The sequence below is a fragment of the Trypanosoma rangeli genome, assembly GCF_003719475.1.
Source record: "Trypanosoma rangeli strain AM80 chromosome Unknown Tra_15.4_contig_00014, whole genome shotgun sequence".
In the NCBI taxonomy this organism is placed as follows: domain Eukaryota; phylum Euglenozoa; class Kinetoplastea; order Trypanosomatida; family Trypanosomatidae; genus Trypanosoma; species Trypanosoma rangeli.
The window spans coordinates 20,553-43,715 of NW_021705758.1; the positions used below are offsets into that span (position 1 = coordinate 20,553).

General features: G+C 50.3%; 7 protein-coding genes and 1 pseudogene across 7 annotated transcripts, besides 8 other annotated features; 7 read left to right on the top strand and 1 right to left on the bottom strand.

The window, feature by feature from the left end:
• Positions 1–19: 19 nt before the first annotated feature.
• TraAM80_00762 (uncharacterized protein) lies at positions 20–2,545 on the top strand (the record flags this gene model as incomplete). The annotated part of the gene is made up of 1 exon (XM_029377831.1): positions 20–2,545. One exon carries the CDS (start codon positions 20–22, stop codon positions 2,543–2,545), a length of 2,526 nt encoding a protein of 841 aa, XP_029242311.1.
• Positions 2,546–3,004: 459 nt separating this feature from the next.
• Positions 3,005–3,042: a microsatellite.
• A 521-nt stretch (positions 3,043–3,563) lies between these two features.
• Positions 3,564–3,589: a microsatellite.
• Positions 3,590–3,759: 170 nt separating this feature from the next.
• Positions 3,760–3,814: a sequence feature (GA-rich).
• A 38-nt stretch (positions 3,815–3,852) lies between these two features.
• TraAM80_00763 (uncharacterized protein) lies at positions 3,853–8,472 on the top strand (the record flags this gene model as incomplete). Its single annotated transcript, XM_029377832.1, has 1 exon — positions 3,853–8,472. The coding sequence occupies one exon, from the start codon at positions 3,853–3,855 to the stop codon at positions 8,470–8,472; it is 4,620 nt and encodes a 1,539-aa protein (XP_029242312.1).
• Positions 8,473–9,410: 938 nt separating this feature from the next.
• Positions 9,411–9,454: a microsatellite.
• A 103-nt stretch (positions 9,455–9,557) lies between these two features.
• TraAM80_00764 (DNA-directed RNA polymerases II) lies at positions 9,558–10,349 on the top strand (the record flags this gene model as incomplete). Its single annotated transcript, XM_029377833.1, has 1 exon — positions 9,558–10,349. One exon carries the CDS (start codon positions 9,558–9,560, stop codon positions 10,347–10,349), a length of 792 nt encoding a protein of 263 aa, XP_029242313.1.
• Positions 10,350–10,685: 336 nt separating this feature from the next.
• Positions 10,686–10,707: a microsatellite.
• Positions 10,708–10,731: 24 nt separating this feature from the next.
• Positions 10,732–11,583, top strand: TraAM80_00765 (DNA-directed RNA polymerase II; the record flags this gene model as incomplete). Its single annotated transcript, XM_029377834.1, has 1 exon — positions 10,732–11,583. One exon carries the CDS (start codon positions 10,732–10,734, stop codon positions 11,581–11,583), a length of 852 nt encoding a protein of 283 aa, XP_029242314.1.
• Positions 11,584–11,841: 258 nt separating this feature from the next.
• Positions 11,842–11,865: a microsatellite.
• Positions 11,866–11,981: 116 nt separating this feature from the next.
• On the top strand, positions 11,982–12,839 carry TraAM80_00766 (30S ribosomal protein S8; the record flags this gene model as incomplete). Its single annotated transcript, XM_029377835.1, has 1 exon — positions 11,982–12,839. One exon carries the CDS (start codon positions 11,982–11,984, stop codon positions 12,837–12,839), a length of 858 nt encoding a protein of 285 aa, XP_029242315.1.
• Positions 12,840–13,005: 166 nt separating this feature from the next.
• Positions 13,006–13,048: a microsatellite.
• Positions 13,049–13,109: 61 nt separating this feature from the next.
• Positions 13,110–13,142: a microsatellite.
• Positions 13,143–13,211: 69 nt separating this feature from the next.
• On the top strand, positions 13,212–14,462 carry TraAM80_00767 (putative ethanolamine phosphotransferase; the record flags this gene model as incomplete). Its single annotated transcript, XM_029377836.1, has 1 exon — positions 13,212–14,462. One exon carries the CDS (start codon positions 13,212–13,214, stop codon positions 14,460–14,462), a length of 1,251 nt encoding a protein of 416 aa, XP_029242316.1.
• A 263-nt stretch (positions 14,463–14,725) lies between these two features.
• On the bottom strand, positions 14,726–15,065 carry TraAM80_00768 (hypothetical protein; annotated as a pseudogene).
• Positions 15,066–15,135: 70 nt separating this feature from the next.
• Positions 15,136–22,968, top strand: TraAM80_00769 (uncharacterized protein; the record flags this gene model as incomplete). Its single annotated transcript, XM_029377837.1, has 1 exon — positions 15,136–22,968. One exon carries the CDS (start codon positions 15,136–15,138, stop codon positions 22,966–22,968), a length of 7,833 nt encoding a protein of 2,610 aa, XP_029242317.1.
• Positions 22,969–23,163: the final 195 nt, after the last annotated feature.

A 23,163-nucleotide genomic window follows, 5' to 3' on the forward strand; every position in this document is an offset into this window, starting at 1 on the left:
GTTGGACGAGGACTTGGACATGCTCTTATCCACAAGCCAAACACTGAATGACAGGAGTGAGCGTGAAATAGCTGTGGTGGCGAGCTCAGTGTTGAAGGCCCCTGGCTTTATGCGGCAGGTGGTAGAGGAGGTCTCGCGACAGTTGGCTGTACAGATTCAGCAAGTCGATACGATGGGTGCAACAAATGTGCCACCGTCTCAATTACTGCCATCAGCACTACTTTTAACGGTACGCGAAGCTGTGAGTGCCATTGCCGGCGCACACGATGAGGCCTTTTACTGTCAACTGCAGGAGTGTCTTGCAGAGGAGCAACGACAGCGCGCGTCCAACGAGGAACGTTTGTGGAAGCGTGTAGCGGACCAGGAGGAACAATGGACACGACTCACTGCCATGGACCGGCAGACCGAAGCCAAAATGCTTCAAGAACATCAAAAACTTACTGCAGTTGGGAGAGAAGACGCCAATTCATGCAGCGAAATTCGTAGGGAGTTGCTAAAACTCTGTGGGGAGGTGGTGCGGGCTGTTGAGCGTATGCCTGATACATCTGTGGCACCGCTGCCGAGTGCTGAAATCGCTGACCGGGAAACTGGGGTGGGTGGGGCTGTGTGTAACGACAAGGTGGAGGTGCGGTTGGAAACCTTGTCAGCCGCCGTCAATCGTCTCTACTTGGAGGTGGAATTGCTTCGAAGGAAGTCGCAAGACGAATTGACTACTCAGGCAGAATGGTGCAAAAAGACGGAGGGTCGTATCACAACTCTGCAAGAGAGCATGGTCGATGCTCAAGAGGCAGTCTCTATCGTGGCCCGCAAGTCGCGTGCTGCGGAGAAACGCCTTGATGCATCTAAAGCAGAAAAAAGGGAGTTAATTACATGGGTAGAACGGCTACAGAGTTTGGAACAACAGATGGAAGCACTTCCCTCTACTCTAACCACAATTGCGCCGCCGCCACCACTGCCACCGTCTTCCGAGAAAGAGGCGGCTACGGAGATGAACTTGATGTCTGTGGAGGACGCCATGGTGTGTGTTCAGAGGATTATTATTTCCCGTAGTGCGAATATGGCGGCAGCAACAGATCCGTATGTAAAGGCAGTGACGGCGTTGTGTGCCACTTTACGACAAGTGAGTCATTTATACAACATTGGCACAGGCACGTTTGGTGGAAGTCTGCGTCTCATATTTGCGATGCCTCCGTTATCCGTTCCAAGCTCCTTAGCAGAGGTATGCCAGACTTACCTACGTGAGCACTCTGCGGCAGAGTTGAAGGAAGCCATAGAGGCTCTTAACCTCACCCAACAAGTGGCAAGAGTTTTGTGTGATTGCTACTACTGGATGCAGTCCCACTTCCTTGTGGTGAGTAGTAAGGTTCTGGAGGAATCTCCGCAGGCGATGAATAATAACACCATATCGGGTGAAAGTCAGCCGCTGAAGCGAGCAGAATCATTGCCAAGGTCTGATACGGCGGCTTTACGCCCTAAAATACAACCTTTTTCTACAGTTAGTGACACAAAGTGCGGGACGGAGATCTTGTCACGGCCTCAAGAGGCTCCTCTTGAGGAGGGAAGGATACGCGTCAGTGGTCATTCAGCCGCGACGCATGCAGAGCCCCTTAGAACAGCAGAACCCTTAACCTCAGCACGGGTTAGTACCAGCTCTGAGACGAACTCTGAAAAGGCGGAGGAAACTCCCAAGCAGGGAGGTCAGAGCGTTGGTTTGGCGACTCCTACTGTCTTGGAGGCACTGGCGATAGCATCTTCCCCGACGATAGGGGACGCCCATCGCGGTGTGGTGCACCATTTTCATTATCATCACAGCTGTGACCAAGAACAAGGACATCTACTTACATCACTGCACTATGGAGGGGACAAAAAAAAGGGGAAAACTTCTCCTAAGGCTCAGGTATCTCAGCGCTCTAAGTTACGGTTGAATGCTGAGGAAAGGTGCGATACACATGAAACTCGTTGGTGGGACGATGCACGACGCAGTCAAGCATCGTATCATGATGTGAGCTGTCCTGCGGAGCAGGTGACTCCATCGGCTGTTCCTCCTCTGAATTTCTTCCACATGGACGCTGAGAAAAGGACAGGCCTTGTGGAGACTCGTACTGCTCATAATGGATACACGTCTATGGATTTACCACCAACCCCCTCCACGGTGAATGAGTGTCTTCTACTGCCTACTGCAGCTTCCTGCTTTATAGATCCACAGCAGGTGACACCCGTAGCTGGAGGTGGATTATTCTCCTTGAAGAATCCTCAACCTTTTTATACCGCTGTGACACGACCATGGAAACATTCACAGTCTAATATCAATAATAGTGACGGTTCTGCACGTGAAAGAGTTGCGCGTTTTACCCCTCATTTGGCAGGAGATAAACACGCTAACGGGATGCATCATTCACCCCATTGTTATTTAGGTCTACATCCCATCGTCGCAAGATGTTGTGATGATGTCCCTGCGAGCGCCTTGACGTCACATTTGCGCCAAAGTCCGTACGCGTACCGCGGCGATAAATTATTACGAGGGAAACAAACTTTTCAGCGCTGATGGTCACTGGGATGAGATGTGGGTAGTTTGTATAAGGATTTTGGCTTATTGGTGGTGAAGATGCGGGTTTGACGCTGGGGCAATGCATCTTCACGCGTAGACTTTCTTGTTTGGCTCTTCTCTAAAGTTATGCTTTCAAGCGCTACTGTGAAGTATTTTCTACGACAAGAGTTAAATTTCTTGGAAGAAAAAGAGCATACAAAAATGTCGGAAACAGTAATTTAAGGAAGAGATCAATGATTTTTTTTTTTTGATGTTTATGTTCCCCCCCCCCTTTTACAGTTGTTTCCTCTGTTTCTTGCAGCGAAGGTGGGCGTGGCCGCTTTTGTGCTGGCTGTTGTTCGTGCTGTGACGACCATGCTATGCGAGTGTGCTTTCACCTTCCTTGGCAGCCGATTTTAAATACATGCGCCTATACCGGAAGTGTGAGGGCGGGACTGTGCTCCCTCTGCATATATTTTTTTGTCATTGTTTTGTTGTTGTTGTTTTTTTTATTGACAGCGGCGTGATTTATCATTACTTTTTTTTGCGTTAGTAAGAAGAGAGAGATTTTATCACAAAGTGGAAATCAAATAGCCGCCTCTACCACTGCTACTGTTACTACCAGTATCCTCACTGCTGCTGCTGTGTTGTCAGTCTTGTTGGCACAGGACGTCACACTTCACATGCAGTCGGGTGGTCGTTCTGCGGGTGCGTTCTACTGTCCCTTCTGCAATGTGTATTGCAGCGATAGTCGAACGGCAGAGTTGCATCGGTCGAGTCTGAAACACAAGAAGAAAAGTGGCGAACTTGAGGCGGAGCGTCAGCGGTACAAAGACGACGCCAGCGTGACTGCAGAGGATGTGATGGCGTTGGTGGAGCGCAAACAGGTGGAGTTGGGGGTTGTTTCATGGAGTCAGCTGCGGGTCACTGCCGAGGCGACGCAGCAGGAATAACAGTTCTGGGGAGAGATAGTTTTGTGAAGCAGGTGGAAGCCACACCTCGTCTCATGTCCATCTACTCTCTCTTTCTCCCTTGTTTATTATTATTATTATTATTTGTATTCCAACGAATGTGCAGGGGAAGGGACACGCTCCGACACATCTTCACTTTACCTTCTTCTCTGCCGTCTTACGTACTCCTTCCTCACGCCACATTCCGTTTATGTTCCTTCCGTCTTTTGTTGTCTCCAGCGGTGGTGGTAGTCTTCCTGTACATCTGGGTATAGATCTGCGGAGAGAAGTAAGAAATACGAGGTATAAAGAGAGAGAGACATAAATAGAGAGAAAGGGGAAAAGGGGGTTGTGCAGCTTTTTCACACCCCAAAAATGACTTCACCGTCGAAGGAAGAGGAGGTGTGTCGGAAGGTGGTGGGTGCCCTCACGGAAGTCCTTGCTATCTCGGATCTTCAAGCTGTGGCGCAAGGGATGCTGCACCCTATTCAATCCTCTGCTTCGACAAAACTCGCCTCATTAGAGGAAACACTTTTGCAGAACAGCCGTCTGGCACGCGAGCACGCTGCGATACTGCGAGACAAGCTCAGGGCTGGATTCCCTTCCCCCAGTGCAAGCGGCGTTACCGGTTGCGATCCCTCTGTCCTTCCTAAAATAATTGACCTCTCCATGTTTGTTGAAAAATCTCGGCTTTTGCAGGAACGAATACAACGTGTGTTTTCCACCTTCGGCAGCCTACGGAATGTTCGTCTGCTAAGTGAGGCCTCTACTGGACGGTACCTTCTCACAGAGCGCGCCTCCGTGGCTGCGACCGAGCTGCTAGGCGTTCTCCTCTCTTTAGGGGCAACGATTGAGGGAGCCCCATTACAGATTGAGGCTGAACGCAACACCGCCCGTTCACGGTATGTTGTACTTAACCCGCACTGGTCTTCCAGGCCTTTAGACATGGGAGCGAAGAAATTTGTTCACGCAGCGACGAGCATGGTGGTTGTGGATGAGGTGCATAGAGACACCCCATCAAAGCTCACATCAATTGTAAAAAGACAGCACAACGGAGAAACAGATGACACTCAACAGGACGTGGAAGGCACCCCATTGCACCTCGCGGGGGGAAAAAATAACGAGGTAGAAGACCAAAAGAACGACGAGGAAAGTACAATAGCCAACAGATGTTGTGAGCAAAAACAGGCCTTACTTCTTCAAGAAGAGAAGGAAGGATCTAACACTATTGAAAATCTTCAAAAGTCCTCAATAAACAACGCTCTCTCCTCCACCTCTTGCCACTCCGCTACTTTTTCATCCAGGCATGTCGGTACGACGGTGCAGTCGTCGTTATTAAAGCGGTGCAACGAGACACGTGCATCATCCATGTCCCGAAAGTTCAAGGAAGTAGCAGCGAAGCATGCGGATTCCCTGGAATCAATGGCATTGGCCCACCATGTCTCATTGGAAGAACTGTGCATCATTAATGCCCACTTACTTGCCTATAAACATAAACCATTACCGTTTAACACGACTGTGCGTATTCCTACTGGAAAAGGAGATTCCAATGCACTGGTGCCAACTTGTGTAGTTGCACACAGCCGAATATTCCAGGGAGAACTCTGGCGCGAACTTTTGCGCAAGGAAGATGCGGTTTCCCCCCCAAGGTGGAAAGATCTTTTTATACAAGAAGTAGGGGCACTGTTTGGAATCCCACATCAGTGGGTGTCCGATGTTCAGTTAGTGAACGATAGGTTGACATTGCTGACTGGTGGAGATCAGGAGGTGGCGTTCAAGGTGCGCCTTCCGTTATCGCTTGAGGAAGATGAAGTCCGTAAAAGGATTCAACAACACGAATTTATGAGCATGCTGCTTCTCTACGAAGAGCTCCAAAAGGAGAAGGAGGAATGCGAGGAGGAGGAGGCAAGGAAAATAGTAGAAAATGGCGCGAACTCCAGCACTTCGTTGGCAAGCTTGGACAGCTCTGGATCCAGGTCTCTCTCCGACTCTGCAGATACTGCCGCCCCAAATAGTGATACAGATAGTGGTGGTAATCGTGGTGGAATCACTGATGTCGATAGTTTACCTAGTTGCAGCAACAACGGAATCTTGCGGGAAGCCATCACCGCTTTGATGGTCACTGAGACACTGTCACGAGATTCCCTGGTCATTCAGGAAAGGTATGGGCGCAAAATAGCCATGCGTGCGTTACCACAAGGTCAACCATTGCCTCTAGAGCAGCGGCACGGCGCAGCAAAACCGTCTCATGCGGAGTCGCAACTGCACCGCAAGCAAATAGAAGAAAATAAGCCTCCATGTGAGGCTAGTGACGTATCAGGGAAAGATGTTCCTTGTAAGCATCTTGACGCAGGTCTGCCGTGTGAGTTACCGCCTTTGTCCCCGCGGACCGCCACACTTCCACGTTCAGACCCCATCTCTGCAGCAACGCCGGAGCGGAGAAAGACGGGAGTATCTTCACTGGTGTGGTCTACGACGACGCCATCGCCTGTGAGGACTGGCGGCGAGATCTGCGCTGCGGAGCACCAAGACGGAGATACATTCCGTAATTTTAATTTCTTACCAAACCCAAAGTTGACGGATAATTTGGAACCGGGGACTGCCTTGGGTCCTAAAAAGACATTGGAAGCAACCGTGCAGTGGTTTCACACCTCTCATGAAAAGTGCATTAGCGGAGAGCGATGGGATATTGTTCTAGCAAAGGAAGAAGAGCAGCTGCGTTGTACTTTTACATTAGAACTAGCCGCTTTGTTTGACCTTCCCGAAGAGAATGTGCAGGCACTGAAGTTTGAACTGGGTAGTCTTCATGCCACCTTTGAGCTTATGCATGATCGTTACTTAGAGGAGTCAGCGATTAACGCGCTTCTAAGTGTTTTTGACTTTCCGAAGGTCCGCAGTCTTTATCATCGTTGCATTGAGGCCATCGACGCGTCTCCTTCACGCAACGGTGATAGCGTGACTGGAGATGGCAGCGAGCTGGGAAGCATCGGGTCGCCTGATGTGCGATGCCAGGCCTCTTCAACAGGTGGTGTAACAGGTATAATCACAAGGTGTATTCTCAATGAACGCACAGGTGGGACTGTGCGTGGAATTGCAGGTGAAAAATGCCTAATTTCCACTGCATTGCTGAAGCATCCTTTGTGTTCATCGAATAGTTTGTCGCTGGAAAACTCAGCTACTCCCGACAATGAGCCCGATACATTGGCTCATCTGGCGCTTGTACATGATTTACCTATCGAGGCCATCCAGCGGGCGAACCCACATCTCGCGACCTTGGGCGCCAACGATGTACTTCCTTTCTCAACGGAGGTTGTAATTCCGCGGTCCGCATCAGACGATGATGCTTGCAGTTTCAAGGAGGACGCTGTGGAGCGCAATGTGCGTGGCACAGCCCCATCCTTGGAGAGCCAAGCGCCCCAAGGGATCAGCATCACCCGTGCAGAAGACATTGCTGGTTTGCAGCTGCCTATGGGGGAGAAAAGTGCTGAGAGGAATCTTGGAGTGGGTGCGCAGGCATTGGGGCAGCGAAACTCGCCGTCTGAATCATGCGGAGGTACAGTTCCGCTTTTACGGAGTTCTCCCACCAATGTATCTGTCCAGTCAATAGCAGCCGCGGATTCACTGGGTGTTGCTTCTTCTGCACGTGGCAGTAAACGGAGCCCCGCTATGCCACGTGTCGTGCGCGATCTAAGACCCACGACGGGTACTGGTTCAGGGAATGCTATGGGAAAGAAGGGTGTAGGATTGGGTTTAGAAGGTCCTTCACAGGAGCAGCCTGCTTGGAAGACTGTAATGAAGAAGAAGCAGGTGCCAGCAGTGGGTGCCGAGAAACGAGAATTTTCTCCACAGTCCCAGGAGTCTGTGCCATTAACGCGGGTTATTACAGAGCGCTCTCTTGGGCGACCTCAGAACCATACACCTTACCTGAGTGATTCCTTTCAATTTATCATGACGCAGTTATCTTCCACAATGAAGAACGCCGCTGCTCGAAGTGCTAACGCGGTATTGATGCTACAACCGGTCGAACGGTTTGTACTTCTTCATTTTTTTGCCAAGTGGCAGCACATTGCGCAAATACGTAAAGCGCCACATGCGCCGCTGGCTGTGCAGGGAGTGCCAGTGAATGGGAGCCAGGCGAAAAACCTGAATGGGCGAAAGCCGCTTAATTTATTATTTCAGAGAAAGAATCCAGATGGGGTGTTGACTTCAAAGCGTGCTTTGTCACCTAAAACGGAGGCAGAGCGTGGTAACAAAGCAGGATTCATTGTTAAAACAATGGAGGCCATTGCACGGACTGCGAATGGAAGTGCTTTGGCTCGAGAGACCAAGCACGTCATTTCACCTGGAGTAGCAGTCACGTCCTCATTGCAGCAATACACGAAGGAAGGAGTTTCTGGGACCCGCAAACCTTACGTGCCTGGGCTTACGATGATAGCTGAAGGCAACCAAATTCAGCAATTGCCGCTTCACTCCTCTTCTGACAATGAGCTAAAGCCTTCCCCCACGCACGGTGTTGAGTGCGGTACTCCACGTCTTAGTTTTGGTGTGATGGGCAGTGACCAATCTCGTTCTTGTGGGTCATCTCCTGATATGGAGGTCAATGGTGCGTCTGATTTTGCGATGACCGAGCGTTTTTCCTTGGGGATTTATTTTTCGTCGTTTCTGACGGTTATTGAGGTGCATGGAGAGGCGGCAGCAGCTGGGATCGAGCGCGGTGACCAGCTGCAGGAAATAGAGGGAATTCAAGTGCGAAAGTTGAAAGACCTACGAAGGGTGCTGGCGTCCGTGGGCGGAACACATTTTTGTATGCGGTTTCAAAAGAAGGGCAGTATGTCTTCTACAGAAGTCCGTCTTCGGCGAAGTTGGAGGGGCGTAATTGGGAGTGAAGCAAGCTCGTCGAGGAGCACATCTCCTTCAGAGCCTAGAATTGCCCCCATGTTTGAAGGTGCGAGGAGTGGTTCTCATGGTCTTCGCTACGCCTCTGGGGCGCGGTGAGTTTGCATCGGCGAGAGGGCAACAGTTAGATGCTCCCACCAATAAACTTCAATGCATGGGAGAAGTGACGCCTGCGCCATGGACAACGTTGCGGACGTCGCCAAAGCACGAGAGACAGAAGCACAGTGGGAGAACACAGCGATGGCATTCCCCCTAGGCGCAGTAGACGGCATCTTTAGCAAGAAGAACAATATTTGGACAAACAATCAAAATGGTAATCTCATTCGCATTGTTTATGCTCCCATATTTCCTTCACGGCGCTGTCCGATTGGATGAGATGGCGTCGCCCGTGTGTCTGGAACATCCCAAGGATGGGGGGATAGTACAGAGGTGGATCCCAACCACGGACAGGCGAATGACAGAGCGCGAGAATGAAATAACGAAATGCGATTTTTTTTTTTTCTTCTCTTTCTCTCATACTTCCGCGCAGCAGTATAGCTGCGTGTAGATTTGTATGTTTTTTTTTCTTTCCTTTTCCTCTGTGTATGTGCCCACCCCTTATCCTCATGCATCTGCGCGCTACGATTTGCAGTGAGTATCATGCAGAAGAAGCACAATCAGATTTAACGCTCCACTGCCTTTTTTTGGGGGGGTTGAAGTTGATATGACTGAATCTGTCGAGTGGGTGAGTGGGGAGGAGGAGGGGGGAGGGGCAACCAAAAGGTCGAATGAAATTAAATTCAAGTGATAAACAAAAAAAAAGAAAAAAACGAGGTGGTAAATTTTCCCTATGAAGGTGGAAGTGGAAGAATGGAATTTGTCTGCAGAACTGCGTAATCCTGTTGAACTGCATCACTTCTTCTTACTATAATATTCCTTTGAGAGGCGCACATGCCACAATATGGAGGCAGTGCGGTGCAGTATTTGATGTGGGATGCAGTGATGTCCAATGAAGGCGATAGTTTCCTCTCGTTTATCCCTTTTGTTTCCCTGTGGTATTTGTTATATATTTTTTTCTTCTCTTCTTTTTTTTTTTACTTTTGACATGTTTGACATATATATATATAGCTTCTACACTTTCCCATTATACATGCGAGTCGAACTTTTTTTTTGCCTTTTTCCCCGTCTTTTTTATTTTGCTCTTAATGCCACCACCGGTGATGGTGCTTTGCTGTGCAAACCCCTCCTTTTTTTTCCTCTACTGGGGCGCGGGGAGCAACAAGAAGAAACCGAAAGGCGGTGCAACTCGTCCGCTTTGGAAGGGAGGTGCAGCAGTGATGGGCGATGAGAGCAACCCGATTGGGCAGGAGGCGCTCTTGTACGACAAGATGTTCCGTGTCATGCGGACAGTGGGGGAGATGATGCGTGACAGGAAGTACCAGGTAGCTGACAAGATCATCCCGAGCTCCGTGGAGGAGTTCAAGGATTGGTATGCGGATATACGAGATGGGGTTATTTACCGCGACCGCATGACGGTTCCGTGCGAACGCATCGGGGTGTCGCAGCGTAGCCGCGCCATGGTGTTTTTTTCGGAAGGGCTCTCAATGGAAACTATGAAGCGGTACCACACGCAGGCGACGGAAACCAACTGTGACCGTGTTATTATTGTGACACATGGAAAGGTAAATGCTACAGTTAAGCGGCACGTTGATGATCTTAATCGAAGCAGCCTGGGCTTGAAGGTCCAGCTGTTTGACGAGGATGACCTCGTGGTGAACATCACACATCATGAGCTGGTTCCAAAGCACACGCAGCTTGAGGATGAGGAGGTAAAAGAGATGCTACAGGCCCATGCATTGGAGCTAGGTATGCTGCCTCGAATTCTCTCTACTGATCCTGTTGCTGCATATTTGGGACTGGAACGCGGTCGTGTTGTGCGGATCGAGCGCAAGAGCATGTCAGCCGGCTTTTATGTGACGTACCGACAAGTGGTGTAGAGGCATTCTTTTTTGTTGATGCTTTTGTTTCCTTGTCTGCTGTGCACAGGATAAGTCAGTGGCGGCGTCGGTGTGATTATCTACGTGTGTGGTTTGTAAGGCTGCTGATGGGTGGAAAATTTGTGGCCCGCCTATGCGTGTTTCTTTTGGATGTTGCTGTGTTTTATATGACCTCTATGATGCGTACTCATGCATTTTCAACTCGTACTCATCCCTCTGTTATATTCATTCAATCTTTTTTTTGGTTCTGGTTATGCCTGGCGTTGGCGGCATTCGGCGCAGGAGCAAAGGCTGACCACCCGCTCCCTCTTGCACACTTATTGCACGCATAGTCCGAATAATAATAATAATAATAATAGTCGTAGCGAAGTACTAAGGAAAAATGAGCTCGATTGAAGAGCTTAAAATTGTGCGGCTCTACCGTGCCTACAACACCGTCATTCAGATGTGCATGGACCGTGGCTACACAGTGCGCCATCCGTCTGCCGTCGCACATGCCCTTCTTGACCCGTCTGTCTACAACGACGAGTACGGTCTGGACTATGAGTGGTTCCTGCAGCACTTTGTGGTTGTGCAGGCCACACCTACCGCTGCCTCCGGGGCGGCAGGAGGAGAGGATGACAATGCGACGAGGGTGCAAACAAGTCACAGCAAGGCCTTAGAGGAGAGGAGAAACTGGACGCTAATGCGCGGCGCTATGCGGCTTGTGTGCAGCTCCGAGGTGGTGAAGTCGACGAACGACGAGTCTGCCTCGCTCAGCAAAAGTGGAGAAAAGGGTGGGAAGTCAATGCTCGTTTTTTTTTCGGCGTTGCCGTCGCTTAGCATGAGTGAATTGCAGGAATTTCGTGACAAAGCCTTACAGAAGCAGGCGCATTGCATGATTGTTGTGTCCGCCGGGAAGATAACTCCGGTAGTGCGTCGTGGCGCACGCGAGTTGAGTGGACGCCTTCGGGCTGGCACTGCCGAAGAAATTATGTCGATTCAACTCTTTGAGGAGGATGAGCTTGCGTACAACATTGCACGCCACGAGACGGTTCCATCGCATGTAGCGCTTTCCCCTGAACAGGCGCAGGAGTTTCTTCAGCAGCGTCAGATTTCTCTCTCGCAGCTACCGCGCATCCTTAACGAGGACCCGATGGTGGCATACCTGGGCCTTGTGCGTGGCAGTATTGTAAGGATCCAACGCGAGTCGAAGGAGAGTGGCCCCTACGAGATGTATCGACAGGTTATTTAGCCCGTCTCGAGTAACGCGATTATCTTCAATTGATGTGTTGTTTGTTTGTGTTTGGTTAAGTTTTCGAAAGGAAAGCAAAATCAGTAGACGATAAGTCAAGATAATTGACTGTGGTACGGAAAGAGTGAGAGATGAGCCATACGCGTCGATTGTGAAGATTAGGCTGCCTGGATTTGCTTTGAAAGCGGTTTTTTTTTTAAAGACAAACTTATAAACCGGATTTGTTTATTATTATTATTTTGGTCCTCTCTCGCTCTTTGTGTTTGTGTGTGTGCCTGTGTGCTCTGAAGTTTGGCAACTCTGTACGCAGAGGGGCGGTAAGGCGGTAGTAAGCAAAGTGACAGGGTGGTGAGGAGCCCGCCACCATACAATTCTTTTGCAAAGACGGTGTGGCACTGATGTTCCGTCAGACGCTTATTTCTCTAGCGAAGGTGTATGGTGCGGCACCAGTAGGAGGCGCCGGGCAGAAGCAGTCATCTCGTCATCGATTGCTGCACGGAAAGCGAGAACGCCAGGGAAGTCTTTTCGCCATTGCTAACGACGTCAAGTATGACGAAAAGCGGCTACGCCAGCAACTCAATGCCATTCTAGAGGAGGAACGCCTCCCACTACGCACACGACTGCAACGCAACGCAGCTCATGAGGAAGAGGCGCTACCGCAGCGCCAGCTTCTCAACCTTCCAGGTGTGGAACGACGCCGTGACCTGCCCGCCGATCCAATCACTAGGCTTTTCTTTCAACACAAAGGGGATCACGCACTTTACTACGGCACCTACGACAACCCTAGTCTTCAAGATGAGGATCGCGTTCAAATAGAAAAACGTGAGCCACGTTATTGGACATACAATGTGTTTACCCCAATTTATGATTTTTGCCATCGCATCCGCGAGGCGACCGAGCAACGGAAGCGGTATGTCATTGTACCCTCGACAGTTGAGACCCGTGGTTGTGCCCGGGTGATGCAAGGCCATGGACTTGTAGCTGGTTTCCGTGATTTCCATAACGACCGCGCCTTTGCCGTGGAGCTGAAATATTTTCAGGGAGACTCTACTATCAATGTTATTGAGCCTTGCGCGTATGACGGCAAAACTGAATTTGAGTGGAGCCCCAAAATGATGCGGCGATTACTTAACTCACACGGTATTCATAATCGTCTGGTGGTGTACATCTGCCGCACCGCGGACAATCGTGTTATTGATCACATACAGGCGGTGAAGGAGAATATTGGTGGACGCGGACTTATGATGGTGCACTAGCTGCAAAAGCGCAAACGAAGAAGAAGAACAAGAGAGAGAGAGAGAAAAAAAGGACAAAAAATGCTGAAGTGCTTTTTGTGGCGTTTTTGACTCCTAACGCGTTTTATACACAAAGTAAGGAGGTTAATGGAAAACGCATATGACGCGGATTTAGGCGGTCGTTGTCTTTTGTTTTTCCTCTTTGTTTTTTTTTTTTTGCTTTTTTTTTTCCTCTGTGCCTGTGTACGCCTCTGCGTCTCCCCTTTGAGACGATGCACTGTGTTTCGGGTATTGTTTTTTTTTTTTTGCTTTGTTTGTTTGTTTCCACTGAGGCCAGTCACGAGAATAGCCAGCAATAGAGGCAAATACCGGAGTGGGGGTACGTTGTGGCGAATGGACTTTCTGTTCTCTCTACCTCCCCAGGATGGGACTCCGCTGGTGCCTCCGCAGCTGAGTTACCTTACCGAGTATGTTCTTGCTCCATTTTATGATTTTGTTACGTGTTATTACCCCACATGGTGGGCGCCGAATAAGGTGACTCTGTTTGGTATACTTATGACTCTTCTCTCATCGTTCCTGCTACTCACCGGGATGCCACAAACGACGTTGTTTGAGCCACCGTACGCCACCCTGCGTCCCGCAAGCCTTTTGCTTGGAGCGGACTCAAAGTGGCGAAACGAGCCTGGCCCCACGCCGTTGCATCCGGCAGCGCTGCGTCCACTTTGGAGTTCGGTTTTTTCTTCTAGCAATTGGATGCTGTTTCTGTGTGGCATCCTGAACGGTATCTACTGCGTTGCTGATAACACCGACGGACGTCTTGCCCGTCGACTGAAGAAAACAAGCAATATTGGGGAATATCTTGACCATGGACTGGATTGTGTGACCTCGCTGCTTTCAACGTGTGTCTGTATGTCTGTGCTTGGGATATCATTCTCGAACATCGCTCTCACAGTTGTGACTATAGCCCTTGCCACGGTTTTCTCGCACACATTACGCTACGAGAAACACATTTTTATTTGGGGCAATCGTTTTATTTCCGTAGATGAGGCGATGGTTTTTTTTTGTGTCGCGAATTGGGTCCCAATTGCCTTTCCAGGTCTTTCCGTTGTAACTGTGTCGCCGTCTCTCTTGCACGCCGTGTTGCCAGAGGCATGGGCACAGGCATTGCTGTCTCTCCGCTACATTGAGGCTGTAATGATTATTTATTGGGCTTCCCAGGCGTACGTCATTGTGGGCATTGCTAGCAACAACTGGAAAATGCTCTTTCGGATCACCACACTGGCCGTGGTTTTTAACGCTGCTCTGCTTATCGGTGTTATACCCTACCACATGGAACACCTAATGACAGTGGGCTCCGCAGGATATGTGTGGGGTCCATTCTCATATGTGGCTCTTTGGATCATCACTGTCGCATTCACCTCTAGTACGATTGTTCACACTCTCATTTACTCCCATTGCCTTCGGTTGCCTCACGTCGATGTAACCGCGCTTGCGGGTCTTTTTTTCGCTTGGTTTGTCTTTTTAAGCTGGCCTGTGGCTGGGACACTGATCTCTGTGGTCTGGCATGTTGCGCAAATTCTCTTCTATGTGAGAGGCCTTCAAAACGGCGATGCTGCAAAACCTCAGAAGTTAAAAGCAGCATAATACATGTCGCGAGATATAGATAGATAGATATTCATGTGGAAACGGGGAAAAAAGTAAAAAACAACTACAAATGACTGCTACACTTAACCTGAGAGGTTGGGGAGGGAGGGATAGAAGGTGACTCTATTGATGGACGGTGAAATAAAGATTGAAGGGGAGTAAGGGCTAAACCAATGAAACCAGCGGCGGTGACGGTGGTCAGTGACGGCATGCATGAAACCTGCATAGACAACCTTACAGAAAATAAGGGACAGGGTAAGAGTGTGGCAGAGTAAATGAAACACGGTGACGCCAGTGGTGGTGTCGACGCAGCAGCAGCGCAGGAAAGAGCAAAACCCTCCACAGCATGCGCTAAGTAAATAAGAGGGTGTGACACTTCTCCAGTTTTTTTTTTTTTGACTACGCTCTGTGGGAATTGCATCGTATTGCGCTTCCTCATTTGTTGCTTCTGGTGGTGCTTCTTGGTTGCTCATACGCCTCTGTACTCCCTCGCTCCATTTGCAATGATGAGAGCAAACGAAAACGAGAGAGTGACAACGGAAGGGGACGGGAGAACCCACATACATACACAAATAAAAAAAAAGAAGGAAAAAGAGAAAGCATACCTAAAGAATAACGAGCAGTTGTTGTTGTTCCTTTTCTCTATTCTGTAGGATCGTAGCAGCAACACGCAATGGATCTCTCCTCCATTGTTGTGGCTCTTCAGGGAACCTCATCTCTTGTGCCGCGTGCTGTGTCGGTGCTGTTCAACTATGCGAACCCGCTCTCCGACAGGGAGGCGGCGAAGCTGTCCGAGTTTATCAAGGAGCAACAGGAGACGGCCTTAGAGGCGAATGAGGTACCGGATAGCATCAAACAACTCATGGAACGACCGCTTCAGCGCTTGTCAGTTGTCACCGTTATTCAGTGTGTATTAGGCGTTGCAAAGATTCCAAGCTTCCCTGTCAAGTATCAGCGACGTCTTCAGCGGCAGCTTTTGCCTCTTATCTGCAAGCGTGCATCCCTGTCGCCAGAGGAATGGAGCCATGTGCTTCGTCAAACAGCGGTGCTTCCAATGAGCCACTCCGCCACGGCACGTCAGTGTGCAGAAGAGGTGCTAAAGGCGGCGGCGCCAACGGTATTTGCTCCTACTGAGCCGTCTGCCGAAGGCGGAGAGGCCATCACGGAGGTGCAAAAACTGTTTCTAAAGATATTTGCTGCTGTTGTTTTGCATTATGCCAGGTATTACACCACAAGTTCAAAGCGCTCCACATTACAGAATGTGCCTATTGCGAAGAACAGTAATAAGAAGTATTTTATGGGTTCTGTCCTTTTTAAGCGTCTTCGACGAATACTGGACATGAATTGCGGTCACTTAAAGGAAAAGTGGTCTGTGTTCGTCCAGACGTTGTCACCAGCGGACGCGGTTATACTTTCTGTAACGGCAACATGGAGTTCTCCTGTAAAGAATGGCACGATACTGCAAGTGGTGAGGGGTTCTCCAGCGTTGTTGTTTCAACTCCTTTCTGAGCGACCCTCTCCTGGCGCATTACAGGTTGAGGACCCTGATGGTGTCATGCTTGCTTGCATGTACAACATGGGGCTTACCAATTGCACACGCGACAGCGCACTTGACTACCTTGTTCTACTGTTGGCGCTTTCTGAGGAGGAGAAATCCGCATTTTTTACGTCACACGGCAAGGACGGATTTGTACAGTTACTAATACCCTTTGTGAACAACAGCAAGGTTCTGACTTCTGCTGTGGCAGGGGAATGGCAAAATCTTTATGCCTTGCTATTTCTTCATATGAAAGCCGAGAAGGAATTGCTACCTCTGTTTGCTCAGGCGGCCTCATACCTTGTGCTAAACCGATGCCGGAGTGTGATTGAAAAGGCTTCCATTATAACTCTTACCACTGCCATCATGGACGCTGTTTCTGGGGCTGCACCATTCGGGGCTGCAGCTTCCGATTTGTCCCGAATGATCGAGCGTGAACTGGCGAGTCCTGCCATTGAAACTGCCGCCGCAGCTTGGAAACTTCTTCGGGTGGCTGGAGTGGAAGACGAGGTTGCAGACGAAATGCGCGCCGCGCTAAAGAGTGCCAACAACAATGAACAACTTCGACGGGTGATGTTACTGCATATTTCACCGCAGCGAGCACCACAGGATGTCATTAATGGCCTTGTAGAGCCGCTTTTGGAGGAGTGTGAGGAAGTGGAGGTGTACCGAACAGATGCGTTTTTGGCCTTGCGCATTGCTGCACAGAGGCGATTTAACGTGGTATCACGGCTGTGTGGTATTCTTTGTCAGGCGGATGTAGTGTCCCCGCTGGGGAGAAACTTGGATGAGCTAAATGGTCTTGTGGAAACTGCAGTAACGCTTGCCAAACTCAGCTTATTTGCCCCCATCGCGCTTCTCTTAACCCACAAGAGTGGATTATTGCGGCATCGTCTTTCCTCGTATGTTGCGACGCTTTCAACAGATGCAAACGCCTTAATCGCTCTGTGGGACAGCCTGACACGCATCGTATTTGGGTTGGAAAAAAAGGAGAAACCTAAAATTTTGTCCTCCAGCGCGGTTGGAGCACTGCTCCCAGTAGCCTCCGCACTGCTGCAACACACAGCGAAGACACCGGTAACGACGACACTCTGTGAAGTTCTTTTGTGTTGTGGGCATGACCATGTTCAGGGGGAAGATCCATATTATTTCCACACAACCTCGTTTCTACTTGGCCGTTATCGGACGAGTTCAAGGGTGGTGCAGTCGTCGATATTTAATCGACTTTTTGCAGGGGAGCACACACATCTGCTAACGATGCATGGTGATACACTTGTTACTAAACTCTGTGGTGATTTCAGTGGTCCGACGCATTTGAGTACCGCAGCCAGTCGTGGTTTGGTGCTCCTTCTGGGATTTCTCACCAGCCCGCTGTCGTCGCAGCGAGCCTTTGATACATTGTTGGAGGTCACCAAAAAGTCAGTGGATTACCTAATTTCCCTTGATGCACGTGACCGTGCCATTGCGGCTTCCTCCGTCACGGCGCTGCACGAATACGAAACGCAGGCGTTACGAGAACAACAGCTTCTCAAGACGTATCCAGAGAAACCACCCAAGGGAATGTCAGAGGACGACTACGAGGACATGAAACGACGAGATGCCATTGCTCTTGAAAAGGGCCGCGGCGTGTTGCGCACGGAAATTGAGAAACGGAAGCATGTGATTGAGGATGCAATACGACAAAATAAGGTGCCCTTGGCGACTATTCGTACGATTGGAACCACAGGACACTTCCCTACCGAGGGGGTGGCAGTACTTTACCCGTACCTTCAGGCAACGCTGAACCGCAGCGATGTTCCCGAGGTTCTTGAGCGTCTTCTTCTGGATGCGATTTCTGGCTTGCTTTCGAAAACGGTTTTTGCACCCATGGCAGAGAACATGGCGCGTACCGTAGCACAGCTGCATAATAAAACCATACTCACATTTGGGGATGTGTCACAGATCTCAACGATGTCGCTCCACCTGCGTCAAGCTGTTACTCACATGATTGCTGCTCCGCTGTTTGTGGTGCTGCTACCATTCTCACGGGTGGCGTTTAGAGCTGGCCGTGGCAGCAACGCCGTGCAGACGACTATTCCTGTTGCAACGCAGCACCAGCTTATGGGTGTACTTTTGCAAAATCTTGGACAGTCGCAACTACCACAACCCACGGAGACGCTGCAACTGCTGACCAACATCCTACAGAATTTTCCTTCACTCTTTAAGAGTGTGCAGCAAGGCATTAATCTGCTTATGGCGCTTATTCCCGCGTCGCATCTTGCGGCGCTCGAGCTAGGTCTATTTAATCCTGCGGACGCTGTCAAGGAGGTGGTTGCCTCCGCATATCATCGCTTTTCTCACTTCCTGACGTGTCGCCGTGCGTTGGTCCTGGCGGCGGTTTCCCTGCATGATACATCTACGGCGGTGGTGAAGGCGATGCAAGTTGTTGCGCAGGATAGAGCGTACGCCTTCTCGCTTGAGCCAAGTGATTGGAATGATCTTCTTTACTTTTTAAATAACTACGGCCAACAGCACGTGTCACACGCTGTGCGCATTGGTGAAGCCATGCGAAAACTCTTCTTGCTGCCCTCTACTACAGGGGCCCAACAAAAGTTGTGGCTTGAGGATTTGAAAAGTATCGCTGGACAAGGCGCTGTTGCCGCCATTCAGGTTCTCTCTTCCTCCTTGATCGGCGATGCTTTTCAGAACGCCCTGTTGTTTTTGTGCGACATGGCAGAGTCCCCTAGCACAGAACCACTTATGCGACTTATCCTCTCCTGTGGACGCGTGGTTTTGAACGACTGTGCGATGGATATTCTACGGTCTCTGGCTCCAACACTTCAGACGCGGCTCGGTAAACCACCTAAGGATCTCAGTAATGCACATAAGGAGCTCTACTTTGCCACCTCTACGGTGTGGCTAACGATCATTAGCTGTCGTCTCAAGGAGACGAAATTGTTGGAATCCATTGTTGAGCAGCAGAGTAGCACGTTGAACAAGTCCAGCTCAGCGATGGTGCATCGAGCGGTGTGTACCTCGATGGTGGAGATCACAAAAAATGCGGAAGTACGAGAGTCGTCAAAGCTGGATGAGTTTGTGGAAAAGTGTTTGAAACAAGTCATCCACTCCAGTTCCTACATCAAGAAAAAAGCCCACGCCTATGGGCTTGTCGGTGTTATCCAGGGTTTGGGCCTTACCTCCCTGCGACGCTACCACATTATGGAGATTATGCAGAAGGCCGTCAAGGAGAATCAGGCTGAGCGAACGGGAGTGATGCTGCTCCTGGAGGTTCTTTCTGAGGAGATGGGATCCAAATTTGAGCCCTACGCACTCGCCATGTGCAGCGGTTTGCTTGAGGGTGTGGCCGACAAGGATCCAAAGGTCTCGCAATGTGCTGATGACGCGTCACGTATTATGGTGAGTTCCTTGACTGCGGTGGGTCTACGGCAGCTTATTCCTTGCTTGGTGGATAGTCTTTCAGCAGAACAGGCCAAACTGCGCGTCCCTCCGCTAAATTTTATTGGTTATGTCGCCTTTTGTTCTCCTAAACAATTGGCCGCCACACTGCCAGAGATTACAAAACACATAAACGCTTGCCTCTTTGACGTCAATCATAATGTTTCGATGGCTGCGATGAATGCTTTGCGGCGTGTTGCAGGTGTGGTATCAAACACAGAGATTCGGGAGCATGTGGAGTTGATTCTCGCTGCGTTACGCTCTCCTAATACGGAAACGGAGAATGCTTTGGATGCGTTGTTGTATACGCGTTTTGTGAATGCCGTGGATCCCGCATCGTTGGCTCTTATTATACCTATCCTTTCACGTGGCCTTAGTAGCCAAATGCCACATCTCCGTCCGAAGGCAGCCCAAATTGTGGCATCTATGGTGAACCTTGTCAATGACCCGAAGTCTCTCAAACCCTACTCTGAAGAACTTGTAAAGCTACTTGAGGAGGCCGCAATGGATCCCATGTCGGAGGCTCGTACAACCAGCGCCAAGGCTGTTGCAGCTCTTTCTGCTGCCATTGGTGGGAAAATGGTGGATGATATTGTGGCCTGGTGTTTTGCGATTCTACAAAAGGCACATGTTAGCACGATTGAAAAGGCGGGTGCCGCTCAGGTGTTTGTGGAAGTTGTAGAAAGTTGTGGGGATTCCATTTTATACGACTCATTCCCCACGATTGAGGCAGGTATGTTGGATGAGCGACCTCTTGTACGTGAAGGATTTTTACACATCATGGTGTACGCGCCTTCCACCTTCAGCCCGGCCAACTTTCAGAGATTTTTGCCACTGTCCTTCCCATGGGTGCTTGAAGGTCTCTCACACTTTTCTGATCGTGTGCGGGATGTGGCACTGGTGGCAGGATCAGGTGTCATTAACTTGTACGGCACACGGAATCTTTCGTTGGTGCTTGAGCCTTTGCTGTCTGGTGTGGTAAGTGAGGTGACGACGTTGCGTCAGAGTTCCATGTTGCTCGCATCGAAGCTGCTTATTCACTTGGTGCAGCAGATTCGTAAGAAGATGCGCATTAATGTGGCCAAGGAGAATTTGGCTGGGGACCAAGACAAGATGAAAGAGTTGGAACAAATGTTAGAGCAAGAAGGCGAGGGAGAGGGGGATGCCGAATCCGGTGGTATACTGCAGATGGAGGTTGCACGCGATGTGGAGAAGCGTGGCATCTCCATTCTTGGTTCTCTTGAAGAAATGTTGGGAACGGAGAGCTTCACGCGATTGTTGGCCGCGATGTACTGTGGTCGTCATGAACGTAATCTAGAGGTTCGCACAGGCACAAATAATGCATGGCAGACGTGTGTGGCGAGTCTTCGTGGTGCCGTGAAGAAGATATTTAATGGCCTAGTCAATGTCCTCATATTATTTGCTTCGTCCGAAAATTTGGATTGTGTAGAGATGGCCACAAAAACGATTGAGTTTACTTCCCGCCTGAATGAGATGATCGAACAGTTAATTGAGGCTCTCTGTGACCGTTACAAGGACAACAATCGTAGAAGCAAACTTGGAGCACTTGTGTGCCTTGCTAACGTTGTGGTGTACATTGACTCGCGTCGCCTCATTGGGATGGGCGGCCAGATTGTGGGGTGTGTGCTTCCCGGTATGCAGGACAAAGACCCGCAGGTGCAGGAGTGCGCGCGTGATGTGTTTGCGAAGGTCTCCAGGTCGGTTGGTCCACGTCTTATTGAGGATGCCATTGAGGCACAAATTGAGACCTCCGTGCGCGGTGTGGTGGAGGTGGTGAAGGTCAAACCAGGCGCGGCGCTTGGCATTATCTTCAAGCATCTTGCTCAGCGATCTGTGTACACACAAGACAATCTGGAGCTGCTCGATGCCATACTTGACGTGGATGAGGCTTATGAGCAGCTACGCCGGTTCACCGATACCATTAGTCAAACACTTCTAGCATTTCTTGTGCAGGGGCTTGATGGGGCGAGCGAAACCTACCAAAAGTTCATTGAAGGTTTACCCCGTGAATTTGAGCACTTGCCAATGGAACACTGGGAAAAAGGACTTTGTTCTCCGGCGACACAACGTGGCGCACTTCTCGCGGCAGAGGCGTATGGCTTGGGTGTCTCATTTGACCATATTGAGGGCCTCTCCGCGGTGTTTCGGGCTGCCATTGAGGTACTTGGGAGCGAGAAGGATGAAATGCGAGGTATTGCGATTTCTATGATCCCGCGCCTTATTGCATCACTCGAGCAACGTGTGGTGGAGTCTCTGGAGGAAGAAGAGCAACAGGATCTTACCACAAGCAAGCGCGCTGCTGGTCGCTATTTGTTGCAATACTTGGATTTGTTTCAAAACACGTTGGGGGCTACGGCTCGTGCAGTGGTTACAGAGGCGAATCCGGAATTCGGTGTTCTTGGCGAGGGCGAACCCACGCGACTGTTTGACGTTTTCATGACATTCTATAACAGGGGTCTTGATTACGGCACCTCCATGCAAAAGGTACAGGCAGTGGAGTGTATTCAGGATCTTTTGACGTTTGCACCGCGGCGTGTGAGCGCGGGTGCCGCCAACACCGTCGCTGGCCGCTGCTCAAAGGTGCTGTTTACAAGAAATGAGGGAGCTGTTGTTCTTGCGCTTGTGAGACTGTGCCTGCAGCTGATGAATTACCCCGCCAGCGGAAAGGAGAAAATGGTGGAGGGCACCATGGCACTTGCAATGTTTAATGCGTCTCTCTGTGACACCGGCGAGGCTCGTGTGTTGGCGCTCCGTGTCGTCATTCAGTTGCTACGGAGGTCTGAGAGGTATGCTGATATTATCCTTGGCACGGTGGTTACAAAGAAGGCGGCGGTTGACAGCCCTTTGCTTTGTGGCGTTATGTGCCGTTTCATCTCCGTTGTCATACGGTACGGTCGCTTTACCAAGGCCCTGAGCCACATTGCGAAACTATTGGACTTTGTCTTGCCCATCTGGGAACGGGCAGAGACGCCAGCAACTACAGCTGTCGCCGGTGTGGCCGTGGCGGCGTTGTGCAAGTCGGCGAGTATTACTGATGGGCAGCTTGCTGAGCTCCAAAAGAGGGCGCTGGTAATGATGGCTTCCAGGGGTAATGGGGCTCTTGGCGGGTTTGCGTTTGCGTACTCGCTTGTTACCTGTTGCATGGAGCGCGTGGAACCGGCATTCATTCGTGCCGCGGTGGACGGCGTGCGGACGGCGGCGAGCGTCGGCGCCAGCGACAAGTTGAGCATCACTTGGCTGCTGCGCGCTGCTGCTGCCCTGGCCAGCACCGGACTCCTGCAAACATCTGATCTTAAGCCGGAAGTGTACGTCCCCATGCTGCGTCGTGTGGACGTGAACGACGAGCTGATGATGAGTACGGCGCAGTATTACTATGACGTGCTGACAGAGAGGTTCCCTGAGGCGGTGAATGCGGTGGCGAATCTCCCGCACGAGCAAAGCACGCAGTGGGACGTTGTGGGCCACTTTGACGCCGACCTCGACGACGAGGTGGCCGCTGACACGGTGTACTAGCGGGGCAGGCATGCAGCAGAGAGTAGGAGCCAAGGGAGCATAGCAAAGATTAATGCTTAAAGGGAGCGAAGGAAGACTGTATTTAAAGGGATATGATAAAAAAAAAAAGATTAAGGACACCATTGTGTTTACATGTGTTGAAATAACTAGATGCATAGGCGGGGCATGAGGGTCGCTGGGGTGGGGTGTTCAGCT